Below are 16,944 nucleotides of genomic sequence, written 5' to 3'. Positions count from 1 at the left end.
GAGAGACATAGCTAAGCTGTTAAAAGCACTTACTACTCTTGCTGAGGATCCCAGTTTGAGTTCCAACATGCATATCAGGAGTTTCACAACTGCTGATAACTCCAGCTGCAAATCATGGCAACCAATGCATTCTTCTGGCTTTCATGGGTACCCACATGGACAGACACACATGCGCGTGCGCGCGCGCGCACACACACACACACACACACACACACACACACACACCTACCTACACAAAAACAAACAAACAAATAAATAAATGACAGAAAATAATTATTGGCAAGGTTGCAGGGAAATAAGAACTCTTGTACATTGCTGATACGAATGTAAAGTTGTGTACTGCTTTGAAATAGTCTGGTAGGTTCTCAAAAAATTAAATGTGGACTTGCACTTGATCATTTTACTACTTGGTATATAACTGAAAGAATTGAAAAGAGCCATTCTGGTGTTTGTTTGTTTGTTTGTTTGTTTTGATACAGGGTTTCTCTGTGTAGCCCTGGCTGTCCTGGAACTCACTTTGTAGACCAGGCTGGCCTCAAACTCAGAAATCCGCCTGCCTCTGCCTCCTGAGGGCTGGGATTTAAGGTGTGTGCCACCGCGCCCGGTTTAGAACCATTCTGAATATGAGCTGTATATACATGACCATTGTGACTTGTATATGAATGTCATGTCCACTGCAGCATTATCTATAATAGCCATAAAGTGGAAAGGAGTGTGTAATGGCTATTCCTAGTTGTCACCTTGACTATATCTGGAAAGAGCTACAATCCAGCTTGAAAGACACACCTGTGATCCAGATCTTGAGGCTGGAAGGTACAAGTTTCTGATCAGGAACTTGGCATGGAGATCTTAAGTCATAGTGGCCAGGAAAAGCTTAGGTCCAGGCAAGGCATTATGCCTTTAATCCCAGGAGACTAAGGCAAGGAGATACTTGAAGTCAGCCTGAGACAAAACAAGTCTCAGATCCAGTGTGGTGGTACACGTCTTTAATCTGGACCACACCTTCTGCTAGAGACCTATAAGGACATTGGAAGAAGGAAGATTCATCACTTCTTCGACTGCTTGCACTTACTTGCCAGCACATCTGTTGGAACCTATTTCTACTGAAGATCAGCTGAAACAACTAGCCTCATGGGACAGAGAGACTACTAGATTCTTGGACTTCCCTTTCATAACTGTCTATTGTTGGGTTAGTTGGACTACAGACTGTAAGTCATCACAATAAATTCCCTCAATATAGAGAGACATCCCATAGGTTCTGTGACTCTAGAGAACCCTGACTAATACAGAGTGATAACCAGTAATGCTCAGATAAAACAAAAACTAGTATACCCATACAAAGAAATACTATTCAACCATAAAAAATGAATTAAGTTCTATAATATGGAAAGGAAGCAGGTGATAATAGGTATGAGATTTCCTTTCGAAATGATGAAAATATTCTGGAATTAGATAATGGTATTGGTTACACAACTTTGAGTAAACTATTACTAAATTGGTTGCTCTGCCTACCTTTGCCTCTTGAGTACTGAGATTGAAAGCCTGCAACTATGCCTGGCTATCAATACACTTTTAAAAAGTGAATTATATATTGTTTGAATTTAGTCTTTTAAATTATTAATTAATTAATTAATCTTGTGGTGTTTCAAGTGCACGCACACATACACAGCACAAGTCAGAGGACAACTTGAGGGACTCAAATTGTACTTGCCATCCATTGTGTGGGCCCTGCAGGTGAACTTTAAGTTATCAGGCTTGGTAACAAGCACTTTTACCCATTGACTTTCCTGAGTGCCCAAATTGAATTGTATCTTTTGATGAAACCTTTCATAAAAACAAAACAAAGGGCTGGAGAGATAGCTCAGCGGTTAAGAGCACTGACTGATCTTCCAGAGATCATGAGTTCAAATGGTGGCTCACAACCATCTGTAATGAGATCTGATGCCCTCTTCTGATGTGTCTGAAGATAGCTACAGGGTACTTATCTATAATAAATAAATAAAATCTACAACAACAACAAAGCCCCCAACAAAACAGGTGGGGAGATAAAGCAGTTAAGAGTGCTGGCTGCTATATTGTAATCATTTGAAACTAGACCAGTCCCATCATATGCTTTATGAAAGCCTGATGTGCCTTTGTCCCTTGAACACTGGGATTCATTTCTGCTTGGATAGCACTTAGTGTTTATTGTTTATTCCTTCAGCTATTGAGCTCTGACACCTAGATATATTGTCTGCTCCTTAGTCATAGTCTCTTGCATTCCTAGAGCATTTAAAGTTAATATTTCATTTTTTTTATTTTCTGATATTGTGATAGTAATATTTTAGCATTATAGAAGTCACACTTGATTTGTTAAGATGGGTATGTAAAATAATAAACAGAAAACAAAGTTTAAAAAAAAAAAAGAGTGTTGGCTGCTGTTCCAGAGCACTTGGGTTCTGTGGTACTCATTGGAGTCATGGCAGCTTACAACCATCTGCAATGCCAGATCCAAAGCCGCCTTCTGGCCTCTGCAGAAACAAGGCACAAATGAGGAACACAGACATATATTCGGGCAAAGCACTAGTACACATAAAGTAAAGATATATAAACCTTAAAATAAATAAACTAGAGGTGCTAAACTAGAGGCGGGAGCGGTGGCTCAGTGGTTAAGAGCACTGGTTGCTTTTCCAGAGGACCCAGGTTCAATTCCCAGCACACATATGGCAGTTGGCAGTGACTTCAGTTCCAAGGGATTTGGCACCCTCATACAGACGTATATGCAGGCAAAACACCAATGTGCATAAAAAAATAAAGCTTAAAAAACACAATTTAAGAAACAAAGAAGCAACGGGATTGGAGGCTATAGCTCAGTGATAGAAGGCCTGTCAAGTATTTACAACACCCTATATTTAATCCCCACTACACCAGAAAAAAAAAAAAGCTTCCACTTCATTAGGTTCTGAATACAGCCCGTAAAACCAAAATATTTACCAATATATCTAAGATCTAGGTTATATTATAATGTATAGTCAGTCCTTTATTATGTCAAGTTTTACATATACTCATAAATATTCATGAACAAGAGAGCCGGCTCTCAGTAAGTAAAAGTTTGCTGCTAAGCCTGAAGACCTGAGTTGCATGTTTTGAGGTCAACTAAGTGGAAGCAACAGAATCCTGAAAGTCACATACAAGCGTGGGAGGGGGAGGGGGCGCGGGGGGAGGGCGCGCGCTCGGGAGGCGCTAATAAATAAAAACAATATTGACGACTGTATAGAAATAAAAGTATTTTCAATAACACCGAGGGTGTCGATAACTAAAGCTGTCGCAGCTGACTGAGCTTCTGTCAACTCGGCACCCTCCCCCGCCTCTCCCTGCAACTTAGCGGGATGGGACGTTCCGGAAGTTAATCAATCCGGTGTCAACACGTGATCAGGTGGAGAAACGGTCTGGCGCGAGTGTTTGTGACGCCATCTCGGCGCGACTCTTCATTTTCTGGGAGTTTTCGGGCTGCTCTGCCGGAGCTATGCCGAAAGTCGTGTCGCGGTCGGTGGTCTGCTCAGACACCCGGGACCGCGAGGAATATGATGATGGCGAGAAGCCCCTCCATGTCTACTACTGTTTATGTGGCCAAATGGTCCTGGTGCTGGGTGAGTGGCGGCTGCAAGGAAACATCGGGCTTCTTTTTTCTTTCTTTTTCAATCTTTCTTCCCGCCCCCCCTTCTTTTTCTTTTCTCCTTTGAGACAAGATCTCGCAAAGTAGCTCGATCTTGAACTCATTATGTAGCCTAGATTGTCCCCGAACTTGCTGGTATTTCTTCCATGAGTGCACTACCACTCTTAAGTTCAGGGTATTTTTTTTTTTTTTTTTAGTGACTAAGCGAGGAAATTTTTCTCCATTCCTTCAGATTGCCAGTTAGAGAAATTGCCCATGAGGCCCCGGGACCGGTCTCGCGTGATCGATGCTGCCAAACATGCTCACAAGTTTTGTAACACAGAAGACGAGGAGACTACTTATCTTCGGAGGTAAGGGCTCAATGCTGTAGTTCACTGCTGTGTTGCGGTCTGTTTACGATGAATGTAAATTACCCTATGCTAGTGTTAAGCAGCTCATACAGTTAGGCCTGATACTTTGACGTTTGTGCTAATATTCTAACTTATTTTAATTCAACAAATTCCTTATTGTACTTTGTTGAAATGGTACTGAAATGTGCCTCTCTTGGCATTTGATGGCTATGATGTTCCAGTTACAGGCTTGAATGAGTTAATACAACCTGTAACTTCTGCTGTTGTTATCAGTATTATTTGCAGGGCTGGGGATGGAACCAAAGGCCTTACTCTTGCTTAGTGGGCACTCTCCAACAGTTACATCCACAGCCTTGTGACTGTCATGTGTCAGGTACTGAGCTAGGTACCAAATCTGTGAATAAGGCACAGTCTTTTTTTTTAAAGAAATCATTAAGGAAACAGGCTTCTTCTTATGATAGAAAGAAATGCTGGTGCTGTGAACAAAGACTATGGGGAAACAGGTGGGAGAAGGTTATTTATTTTACATGTGTTGTGGTCAAGAAAAGCTCTGAACTATAGTAGTATTTGTGCTTGGCTTAAAGAAGACTTCACTAGTTCTTGGAAGAGGATGCGGAAACAGTCCAGGTAGAGGGAATCTGGAAGCATTATGAGCATCAAATATGTCTATGGGAAATTTCAGTAGTTTTCTGTGGCCAGAGCATGGCTTACTGTTTTATAGAAAAGGTTTCATAAATACTGTGGTGAGGTGAGTGAAATGCTTTATCTGAAGGCAATGAAAAACTATTTCCTTGTGTGTGTGTGTGTGTGTGTGTGTGTGTGTGTGTTTTGATATGTTCCTGTGAGTGCAGGTGCCTGTAGAGGTGAAGAGAAGATGTTTGATTCCCCTGGAGCTGAAGTTCCTGGTGGTGCTTGTCAGCCACCTAATGAAAGCCCTGGGAACCAAACTTGGGTCTTCTGAAAAAACAATGTACTCTTAGTCACCGAGTCATCTCTCCAGCCCCTTATTTCCATTTTGTAAGGAGGGAGTGACATAGTTAGATGTATATGTTTCCAAGTTGAGGAATCCTTGATGTATATGGTAATTCAAAGTTACATAAAATGAATGTAGAGCAAAGGATAAGGCTATAGCTCAGTTGGTACAGTATTTGCAATCATTGATATTGCATATAGCTGAAATGGTAATATACCCTTGTACCCTTGTAATCCCAGCTCTAGGGAGATAGGGGCAGGGGGATTAAAAGCTTATATATATATATATATATATATATATATATATATATATAAAATGATTTATGAGACCCTTTACATACATACAAGATAAAACAGATGAGAGAGAAAGAGAAAGGAGTGAAGATTTACAAAGTAGACAAAAAAATTGGGACAGAACCAGGAGAACCTAATAATATAGAGAATAAGAAAGGAAAGAAGGGTTGGAGAGATGGCTCTGCAGTTAACAGCACTGGCTGCTCTTCCGGAGGTCCTAGGTTCAATTTCCAGCATTTACATGGTGGCTCACAACCATCTCTAACTCCAGGTCTAGGGGATCTGATGCCATCTTCTCTAGACAACACATGCAGGTAAACCTTACACACACACACACACACACACAGAGGTTTAAAAAAAAAGTCCCAAGTTGTGAATGAAAGAGAAGAGTGATGACCCCCAAGTGCCCAATACCACAGGAGGTCCATTCTCAGGAATAAAGGCCACTCATTTATTTAGCCAATACTTCATTTTCTGAGCTCCTTTATATGCTAAGCACTGTCTTAGTCACTTGAATACACTGGTATATTAACATGCTAAATCTGCTATAGTAAAATAACACAACCTGGGTAGCATTAAGTAACAAACAAACAAACAAACAAAAAAATGAACAGGCTCAGATTCGGAGGCTGAAGTCTGAAAATTGTCAGCAGAGCTATGTTCTTGCTGTCTTTTTTGTTTGTTTGTTTGTTTGTTTTTCGAGACAGGGTTTGTCTGTAGCCCAGGCTGTCCTGGAGCTTACCCTATAGGCCTCTGCCTCCTGAGTGCTGGGATTAAAGGCGTGTGCCACCACGCCCAGCTCCTGTTCTTGCTGTCTTACTCCTTTGCTTCCTAAATTCTGGGATTAAAACCATGTGCCATCAGGCCTGGCAGGTTTTTGTTTATTTCTTTTAACTTTTTATGTCTAATGGGGGGGGGTAGGGGTAGGACATGATGGGGCTGCCATAGCCTGCCTGTGGAGGTCAGAGGACAGCTTTTGGTAGTTTTCTTCCCAGGGATAGAACTTGGGTCATGGAAACTGGTGTCAGATGCTTTGTTCTCTGAGCCACCTCTCTTTTTTCTTCTCCCCAGCTATTCTTAGTGGTTTTGAGTTTCAACCCCCTGCTATCCTTAGTGTTCCTTGGCTTATCCATGCATCTGCCATTATCTGCCCGTGTCATCATGTGGCTTTTTTCTGTGCCTTTTAATTTTTAGAGAGTTGATTTTTCTGTATATGAATTTTTGCCTGCATATATGTTTGTACACCATCTGTGTGCCTTGTGCCCATAGAGGCCAGAACAGGAATCCCTTGGACCTGGAGTTGCAGATGGTTGTGGGTTGCATTGTGGTTGCTGGGAATTGAACTTGGGACCTCTGGAAATGCAGCCAGTACTCTTAACCTCTGAGCCATCTCTCCAGTCCCTGTCCTCTTATTTTAACTTTTTGTTGTTGTTGTTTTGTTTAGTTTTGCTTTGACAGTCTTTCATGTAGCACAGAGCCTTGAGTGGGATACTTAGTCGAAAGTGTCCTGACCCGAGCCGGGCGTGATGGCGCACGCCTTTAATCCCAGCACTCGGGAGGCAGAGGCGGGGGGATTTCTGAGTTTGAGGCCAGCCTGGTCTACAAAGTGAGTTCCAGGACAGCCAGGGCTATACAGAGAAACCCTGTCTCGAAAAACCAAAAAAAAAAAAAAAAAAGAAAGTGTCCTGACCCTCCTGCTTATACTTCCCAAGTGCTCAGATTACATGTGTCAATTTGTCCTAGGTTTTTATCCCACCCCCATTATCTAGATTACTGCTTTTGAAAATCATCAACTATTTTTAGGATCACTGTAATAAGCACATATATTTTTTTAAAGTTCTCTATTTTAATAGTATTTGTAATGGCTATTCCTGGTTGTCAACTTGACTCTACGCAGAATGAACTACAATCCAGAATTGGAGGGTTCACATGTGATCCAGATCTTGAGGCTGGAAGACACAAACTTTTGACCCAGATCTTGATGTGGAGATCTTGAGCCATAGTGGCCATGAAGAGGTTAGGTCCAGGCAAAGTAGTACAGGTCTTTAATCCTAGGAGACTGAGGCAAGGAGATATCTGAGTTCAAGGTCAACCTGAGACAAAGCAAGTTCCAGATCTAGGCATGGTGGTACAAATCTTTAATATGGTCCATACCTGCTGCTAGAGACCTACATAAGGACATTGGAAGGAAAATTCACCCCTTCTTCATCTGCTTGCATTTACTAGCCAGCACATCTGTTAGAACCTACTTATACAGAAGACCAGCTAAAACAACTAGCCTCGTGGAACTAAGCAACTACTAGATTCTTGGAGTTCCCATTCATAGCTGCTCATTGTTGGGTTAGTTGGACTGTAGATTGTAAGTCATCACAATAAATTCCCTCAATATAAAGAGACATCCCATAAGTTCTGTGACTCTAGAGAACCCTAATACGGTATTATATATTAACATGTATTATTCTGTTAGTACAGAAAGTAATTTCATACAACTACGCTTCAGTTTCCTGTATCATTTGGCTAGTCAAGAAAACTACTGGGTGACCCTAGATTGAAGTAGAAATGCTGAAATCCAATCAGCCTTCCCTTTAGGGCAAATCAGCCTTAGGCCTAGCCTTACTTAGTGGCAAGTAGTGTCATGTCTTATTTATTGGCAGGGCCTATGCCAGGAACTTGTGGCCTAGCTACTGTTAGGGTTCAGAGTTCTTAGCACTTACCAACAAGCAAGTGTTCTCCCCTTTGACATAGTTCATGCTCTAGTCATGAGCGGCTTTTCCAAGGACACGCTGTGCCCTTCTGTTGGCCAAAGCAGGGTTCTAGTCTGTTCTTACTGTGTCTCTTTTGTTTTCATTTTTGTTCTTTGAGATTTCACTGTGCAGCCCAAGCTGGCCTTCAGCCGGATCCTTCTGCTTCAGCCTCCTATGAGCTGGCCTTAGAGGCAAATGTCACCACACCCACTTATGCCTTTCTTTTTCATTCTGTAACTTCTAAATTGTCTAGTTTGTTGGCATATAATTGTTCATAGAATAACCTTTTATTTTTTTATTTGTTTATTTATTATTTTTTTAGAATAACCTTTTTATGTCTATACTGTTGGTACAAAATCCTGGAGTTTGAAGTCCTAATGACATTAGACTAATTCTTTGTACATAGTAATCCCATGAATACAGTATGCATATATAGAGTATTTCCTTTGGATGAAATCCCATTTTCTTTTTTTTTTCAAATTTTTATTAGATATTTTCCTTATTTACATTTCAAATGCTATCCTGAAAGTCCTCTATACCCTCCCCCTGCCCTGCTCCCCTACCCACCCACTCCCACTTCTTGGCCCTGGCGTTCCCCTGTACTGGGGCATATAAAGTTTGCAATACCAAGGGGCCTTTCTTCCCAGTGATGGCCGACTAGGCCATCTTCTGCTACATATGCAGCTAGAGACACGAGCTCTGGGGGGGAGTCCCATTTTCTATCAGGACTCTGGCAGGAGCATCACCTCTTCATGAAGTTTCTGTGACTCCCTCAGATATGAGAACCACCTCTGGTGCCATTACAGATTCCTCCATTTAAGAACTTGATTAGCCAGATGTGATGGCTTAAGACTGTCATCCTAATATATGGAAGTCTGAAGCTGTGGAGGATTGCTTGAGTTTAAGGTTATCCTGGGCTGCATAGGCAAACTCTAGATCTTCCTAGGGGACTTCAATAAGATCTTATCTCAGAAAAAGCTTCCTTGAAATATAAGTTTAGTTTTCTTATTAAGGGAAATTCTTTCAAATTCATTCAGTGTTTATTATAAATCTTCTGTATGTCTAGCATTTTTAATTTTATATCTATGGTATTTTGTCTGCATGTATATTTGTTTACCACATGTGCACCTTGTACCTGAGAGACAAGAAGGCACTGGACCCCTGGAACTGGAGTTACAGATAGTTGTTAACTACCATGTGGGTTCTGGGAATGAAATCTAGATCGTCTGGAAGAGCAGCCAGTGCTCTTAACTAACTGCTGAGCCCTCTCTCAGCCCTATATGTAGTGCTTTGCTCAGCCCTGGCGAGTGATAAGGCAGACTCTGTCTCTTCTCAGGGAATGGATGATGGAGATTTCATAGAAAAATCAAGTACTGATGATTATTAGAAGCCATATGAATGGAACAAAGATTTGGTAGAGAAAGTCGCATGAGAACTGCTTAGTGAAAGTGGTCAGGGAAAGGCCTCTGATTAAGTTATGTATGCAGTAGCATCAAAGTAGATGAAGGGAACAGCCACAGCAGCGAGATGAGCAGAATATTCTAGGCAGAGGGAGGAATGTGTGCAAATGGTTGCCTGCTGGAAAGCACATGTTCTTTTCAAAGAACTGAAACAGAAGGGAGACTGATTTGGCCAGTGTGTATAAAAGGGAGACAATGTAGAAGTTGCTGCAGAACCCAGTTATGTTCTTACGTGGTGCCATGGTAAGGAATCTGGAACTTATTCTGTAAAGGGAAGCCACTTCTGCCTCTTTTTAGATAGTGATTTGGAAGAAGAAACTAATGGGAGCAGATTTTAGAATATGAGGTTGAAATTTTTTTTATTTTAGATAGGAATTCAGATTGAGAAAGTCCTAGCTAGCTATGTTATAACATACATGGTAGAAGGCAAGGGCAAGAGAGACATTGACTCTGTATTGACTATAGGGAAAAAAATCTCAAATTTCCACATGCTCAAAACAAAACAAGAATCGAAGACAGATAACAAACTAAGAAAGAAATATTTGTGAAGCCCATTAGTAGTGCAAATCTCACTAGTAGTTCAAGTCTTCTTAATGTAAAAGAAAAACGTGACCGAAAATATATAAGCTAATGGTTCACCAAAAACAAAAACAAAAAACAAAACAAAACAAAAAATACAAATGGCTGTCATACTGGGGCTAAGATGTATAGCTTCTGTTTAAAAACAAGAAATGCAAATTGGGAGGTTCTGTTTTCTTTGTTTCTGAGATGTATCTAGGTAGTTAGTGAAAATGTGTGTGTATTAATGGGGTGTGTGTGTGTGGCATACACATGGATGCATGCATGTATGTGCACGTGTATAGTCTAGAGCTGAATGTTGGGGTGTCTTCCTCTGTCAGTCTGCAGTGTATTCCCTGAAGACAGTATCTTGCTGAACTAGAGCTTTGCCATTTCAACTATGCTGGCTGGCCAGTGATCTCTCAGGATCAGCCTACCTTGATCCCCACAACCCTGGGGTTACAGGCATATATAGCCATGCCTGGCTTTTTATGTGGCTGCTGGGGCTTTTACCTTTGGTCCTTGTTCTAGCAGAGCAAGCACTCTTAGTCACTGAGTTCCCTCCCCAGCCTCTGACACAACCTTTGTCTAATTTTTTTTTTTTTTTTTTACGCATGGTTGGTGGAATCCATAGATTCAGAACCCATAGATTATATACTGACTATATGATTGGTTGCTGTTATATTGTAGTTAATATTGTTGCTACTATAAGTCTAGTCACTCTTGTGACTGTTTATATTGTTACTCTTTTGTCTGCTCAGTTAGCATGATACCTGACCCCATTAGTTGCTCAGTACCTGTTTGGGAAAGAAGGAATGCATGCTAGAGTTATCTGTTTAATAAATGCTTAGCCAGCCAGTAGATCTACACAAAAGCGTCTGAGCTTTTGGCATGAATTCTGCTAAGTGATGAATAAGCAGAAGAAATCAGCTAGGGGGTGAATCAGTTGTGAGATGCACTCTTAACTTTTCCTGTTAACATCCATTTTCTGTGCAGGCCTGAGGGCATTGAACGTCAGTACCGGAAGAAGTGTGCAAAGTAAGTACCACCAGTGTGGGGCTTGCTGGTCATAGGTAAGTGGAAGCATGATGTGTTAGAAAAGAAGTCTCTCTTTGGCATCTGTAATCTCAAAGGCCTTCAAACCAAATGCTAATTTGTTTCCCAAAGATGCTAGTTAAATCCCATCCCTGACCAGCTGATTCTAAAAGTGAGAAAAATGACAGCCTTTTTTTAAAAATTTTTTTGTTCTTTGGGGGCAGGGTCTTGATATGCAGTTCAGGCTAGTCTTAAGCTTCTGGTCATTTGCCTCCCAACTACTGGGACTATAGGCATGAGCCCCCACAGCAGGCAGAAACTTGAGGTGACTTGTTTCTTTTGTTTCCAGACAGGGTTTCTTTGTATAGCCCAGGCAGTCCTGGAACTCACTCTGGGGTTAAAAGCAAAAAATTCGAGAGAGTAAGATTAAATATGTCTGCAATAAAATTTACCCATTTAAATATTCAATTTGATGGGTTTTGACAGAAAAACTCCAGTTAAATAATGCCACCACTATCGTGATAGAAGCCATTTCCAGCAGTCCACATGTCCTTTGCAGCCTGTCTCCTCCGTTCACCCTTCCCTGGTAGTTGCTGCTTTGTATCCCTGTGCTCTTGCCTTTCCTAATGTTTTAGGAAAATCTATAGTAAGTTCCCTACTACATACAAATGCATGCCTTTTATACCTAGTCTGTCTTTCTCTTTTCTGTTTCCTGTTCCTGTTTCCCTCGCCTTCTTCCTCTCTCTGCCGGTCTGCCTAACTTTTTTGCATGTCCTTCCTTCCTTCCTTCCTTCCTTCCTTCCTTCCTTCCTTCCTTTCTTCCTTCCATATATGTGGGGATCTAAGGCCAACTTGCAGACAGTTCTCACCTTTTCCATGTGGGTGTTGGGGATCAAACTCAGGTTGTCAGGCTTGGCAATAGGCTCCTTTAACTACTCAGCCTCTCACTGGCCTCTATACCTAGTTTTTCTGTTTGGTGTTTTAGGGATTGATCAAAATTGCTATGAGATTATTTGTTTCTCTTTAGTGCTGAGTATCCCATCCTATCAGTTCATTTACTTATTCACAGTGCTCTTTATTTTTGAGTATTCCATGGTATCAGTTTGTTTGCCCATTCACAGTGAATTTGAGTTACTTCTAGTTTTAGCTATTGCCAGTAACATTGCTCTGACTATTCTAGATAGGTCTTATTGTGGGAGATGTATATGTATGTATGAAGTAGAATTGGCTGGGTCATAATGGAAAATGTGACAATGTAATTTAGTTCCAGGTTCATGTATACAATGTAATATGTAGATCCTAAAGCTGAGAATCTTAAAGGATGTTTTTTAAAACAAAATTTACAGCTTTAGACTATTAGTAGTAAGACTATCAGTGATTTAATTTTTGTTGTTGTTTTGAGTAGGGGTAGTTTGGGCTGTCTTAGAACTTACTATGTAGACCAGGCTGGCCTTGAGCTCACAGAAATCCACCTGCCAATGCCTCCTGAGTACTAGTTTTGTGGGGTTTTTTTTTGGGGGGGGGTTCAAGACAGGGTTTCTCTGTATAGCCTGCTGGCTGTCCTGGAACTCACTTTGTAGACCAGGCTGGCCTCAAACTCAGAAATCCATCTGCCTCCCAAGCGCTGGGATTAAAGGTGTGCGCCACCACCACCCAGCACCTCCTGAGTACTAGTATTAAAGGCGGCCACTATGCCTGGCAGTTGAGTTTAATCTTGGTGTAAGGATATTGTGTGTTGGCTCTTAGAAGACTCAGAGCAGGAGCACTGAATGAGGCAGAGGAAAATAAGTTGAAGACAGGAAAGCATTTGAGTAGCTAGCCACACTACTTGATGGATGAAGCTAATTTTTACCATATCTTATAGGTCTACTTTTTAGCTCAGAAAGCATAATGGTCAGCCAGAGAAAATGGCAGTTGTACAAGATTTGATTTGCCAAACACTGCAGTGATACCTGTCCATTTCTCTTGATGCTGTAAAATGAAATAGCAAAGGGGACAGAATGCCCGATCCAGTGTTAAAGCGCCTGGGAAGAATGGTAGCAGTTTTTTACTATAAGGCCAGTAGCAGTAGCAGCATTAGCTAGCATTTCCCAAACTTTGTTTAATGTCAACATATACATGCGATGCAGATGAAAATAGCAAAGTCTCTGGCCTCACTCATCCCTGCATTTGCCAAACCAGAATATTCTGGTTGAGACCTAGGAATCTGATCAGAAATTTCAACATGCACCCTAATTAATTCTTATCAAGTTCTTTTGGGGGAAAATTGAACATTTTATGCCACAAACCAAACTCTTCTCAGAATCTGAGTCTACTTTTGTAAGCGTTAAGGATGTAGAATTAGAGGCCTTCCAGAGATTCACTCTGCCATTTGCAGGTGTGGACTGCCACTCTTCTACCAATCCCAGCCGAAGAATGCTCCTGTGACCTTCATTGTGGATGGAGCAGTAGTGAAATTTGGCCAAGGCTTTGGGAAAACCAATATATATACTCAGAAACAAGAGCCTCCTAAGAAGGTAATTATCATCAAAGGGCACAGATGGCTTAAGATGGCAACACATTTAGCCCCAAATTTACTTAGTGCTGGGGATCGAGTCCAGGACTTTTGCATGTCAGGCAAGCATCACTGACCTGTAGCAATGCCTGCCTCCCCGAGTTTTTAAAATATGGTATAATACCTGAGAAACTTGCATTTGTTGATGAAATATTTATGAAGAAGTTGCCATTGTCGTATACAAGTAGATGTTATAGGACTGTGGCATTTGTCATTTGCTTTACATATAGTACTTTCATAACCTTAGACATTGTGGAATTTTTATTTTCCTTTTCAGTTTTTCTTTTCTTTTTAGATTGGGAACAACTAAATCCTCAATGAATTAGACTGGTTTTTAAATATACGTTTTAAAACCCTTAATAGTGGGCTGGAGAGATGGCTCAGCCATTAAAGGCTAGGCTCACAACTAAAAATATTTAAGTTTGGTTCCCAGCACCCATGGCTCTCTCTTCAGCCACCTTTTACATGATGGTGGTGATGGTGGTGGCGGTGGCAGTGGCTCATGCCTTTAATCCTAGCACTCCAGAGATAGAGGCAGGCAGATCTTTGATTTTTATACCAGCCTGGTCTACAGAGTGAGTCCCAGGCCAGGCCAGCCAGGGACTGGCTTTCCAAGACAGAGAAACTGTATTGAAAAGGAGAAAATGTCTAAAAAAAAAAAAAAAAAAAAAAAAAAAAAAAAAAAGAGCCAAAAACCTCAATAGCAAATACTTCATAACACTACCATTTAGATAGTCAGCCTGTCCCCAAGAGGCAGGTATTCCCACGCCCTTTCTGTAGACAGACATGCACATAAATGTACTTGTATACGTGGCTCATGGATCCTTCTGGGGTGAACTTAGCTTGATGCCTCTTCCTACTGTTCTAGGTTATGATGACCAAAAGGACTAAAGACATGGGCAAGTTTAGCTCTGTTACTGTGTCTACCATTGATGAAGAAGAAGAGGAGATAGAGGCTGTAAGTATTTCTGCTTTCAGGAAAATGGAAATGGGGGAGGGGAGCAAGAGCCTGTGCAGAGCGAGCAGAACAGTTGGCAACCTAGTTTTCACACTCTGCTCTGCTATTAAGCAGTTCTATGCTATTGAGCTAGTGCCTGTCTCCCTGAATGGGAGGAACAGCTATAAAATGAGAACAAGGAACTTGGATCCTCTCATCACTTTTTAATTTTAAAGCTACTGAACTGGATTCAGGACTATAATTCCAGTACTCTGGAGGCTTAGGCAGGAGGGTCTCAAATTCGGGATCTACATGTACTCCATAGCAAGATTCTATCTTCAAAACAAATAAAAAATAAATGAGATAGTGCACTGAATAGTTTTCAGTCCCTGCCAGCCTGGCTCTGATGGTTTGAGTACGTCCTTAATACCAGCAGTTGCTTTTCTGCTCTTTCAGTCAAGTGGTTTTCACTGAGGGTTCTTAGCAAATGATCCCCATGGAAACCTGAACTTTCCTGGGTCGTAGAGAAGATGAAGAGTTACAGTCGTGCACTTGAGTAGTATAAATACCTACTGAGGTCTTTGTTGTGGTCTCTGAGAAGTGCATCGGTCTGTCTCATTTCCTACAGAGGGAAGTTGCTGACTCTTATGCGCAGAATGCCAAAGTGATTGAAAAGCAGCTGGAGCGCAAAGGCATGAGCAAGAGGAGGCTGCAGGAGTTGGTAAGTGGTATGGGGAGGAAGGGCCCAGGCCTGCCTGCCTTGGGTTTCTGTACTTTGAATGATTTGCAGGAGCTGTTGTGAGTTTCTAGTATAGTTGGCTGCCAGCGTTCTCACCCCAGGCTGACTGTGTTGGTAAACCCTGCTGTACAATAGTGGCTGAAGCCCAAAGCCTGAATTAGAAATCTGATTTGATGGGCCTAACTAGGATAATGTTTTACTCTGCTGCTTGTGTTCTAAAGTCAGGAGATAGGAGCCAGGTTTTTAGTGCTCTCCAGTGTGATGGTGCCCAGTTGTGCTACCTCGGTATACCTGAATTGGAGCTGCTATCACTGCTTTTAAAGCACTGCTAGTTTTCTGCCTTATCCAGGGGATTAACTTAGAGCTCAGCACCTCTATGTAGGTTGGGACCTCCATTGTTTTGCTTTTTTAATGGTTAATTGAATTTGTTCTCTGATAATTTCATGTATGTATGTATATAAAGTCTACATTCTGGTTTTTTTTGTTTGGTTTGGTTTGGTTTTTGTTTTTGAGACAGAATTTCTCTGTATAGCCCTGACTGTCCTGGAACTCACTCTGTTGACCAGGCTGGCATCGAACTCAGAAATCAACCTGCCTCTGCCTCCCAAGTGCTGGGATGAAAGGCATGGGCCACCTCTGCCTGGTGATGTAGTCTACATTCTGACTGCCCTTACCCTCTTATCTCTCTCCCACTCCTGTCCATTACTAATTTCTTTGATTTTTTTTTTTTTGGATAACATTTTTTTTAGATAATAATAATTGCTTATTTCATTAATCTCAGACATACTGCATTGGTGCTTAATCAAAAACTATATAAATGTCTTTTTAATTTTTTATACTAGCATATAAAGTAACAGGTTTCTTTATGGCAGTTTTGTAATTATGTCTCATTATCTTTGTTCTCATTCTTTCCCTCCTCCTTCCCGGACTCCTTGCCCACTCTGGTTGGTCTCCTTCCTTCTTCCACATTGTCTCATCTGCTTTTTTTTGTTTGATCTTTCTCTCCCTCCCTTCCTCCCTCCTTTCCCCCCTTCCTCCTTCCTACCTTCCTCCCTCTCTTTCTTTTGAAGACAGGATTAGTCCAGGCTGACTTCAAACTTGCTATGTTGCCAAAGCTGGCTTTGAACTCTTGATCCTTCTCCCGCCAGCGCCCTAGTTCTGTGATTACAGGACACACTCTGCTTCCTCTTTTGCTTTCTCATCACATGTATTCCATTAGTCCTTTTCCTCCTTCATGACCTTCTTTCTAGACTCGTGACCTACACACACATACACATATGATTTTAAATCTAGGTTTTAGGAGCCAGGCTTTAAGTTGATGAATAAGGATTCTTAAACCATTTTTGGCATGTACACTGAGCAGGAAGAGAGCGTGAACAGTTAGAGTAAACAAGAAATGTTAAGAATGTCATGTGATTGTGATATATCAGGGCCTACTTTTTTTTCTTTCCAGGCTGAATTGGAAGCCAAGAAAGCAAAAATGAAGGGGACCCTGATCGACAATCAGTTCAAATAATCAAGATCTTTCTGGGTTCAGACTGGAGGCAGCAGTTAGATGAGGAAGAATAGCTTCAAGATCTCCTGTTCTGGTTTCTGTTTGTCCCAGAAGGGTTTTCTGACCATCCTATTGGTTTTCTGACACTGTT

General features: G+C 41.4%; 1 protein-coding gene across 5 annotated transcripts in view; it reads left to right on the top strand.

Annotated features, from left to right (window-relative positions):
• Positions 1 to 3,439: 3,439 nt before the first annotated feature.
• The window catches only part of CXHXorf56 (chromosome X CXorf56 homolog), a 78,733-nt gene continuing 65,228 nt past the window's right edge, over positions 3,440 to 16,944 (top strand). For 4 of the 5 annotated variants that reach the window (XM_029473327.1, XM_029473326.1, XM_029473325.1 and 1 more), the window contains exons 1-6: positions 3,440 to 3,629; positions 3,888 to 4,005; positions 11,030 to 11,071; positions 13,446 to 13,584; positions 14,491 to 14,580; positions 15,188 to 15,280. In XM_029473327.1, coding sequence (XP_029329187.1) covers positions 3,506 to 3,629; positions 3,888 to 4,005; positions 11,030 to 11,071; positions 13,446 to 13,584; positions 14,491 to 14,580; positions 15,188 to 15,280 — 606 coding nt within the window. In that variant the 5' untranslated portion in view covers positions 3,440 to 3,505. Of the gene's footprint in view, positions 3,630 to 3,887; positions 4,006 to 11,029; positions 11,072 to 13,445; positions 13,585 to 14,490; positions 14,581 to 15,187; positions 15,281 to 16,751; positions 16,939 to 16,944 lie in introns of those variants that run through there. The other variant, XM_021153331.2, reaches the window with a different exon arrangement.

This window comes from Mus caroli, chromosome X (genome assembly GCF_900094665.2).
Source record: "Mus caroli chromosome X, CAROLI_EIJ_v1.1, whole genome shotgun sequence".
Classification (NCBI taxonomy): domain Eukaryota; kingdom Metazoa; phylum Chordata; class Mammalia; order Rodentia; family Muridae; genus Mus; species Mus caroli.
The sequence above is the reverse complement of the archived record's forward strand: the minus strand, read 5'-3'. Positions and strand labels throughout refer to the sequence as shown.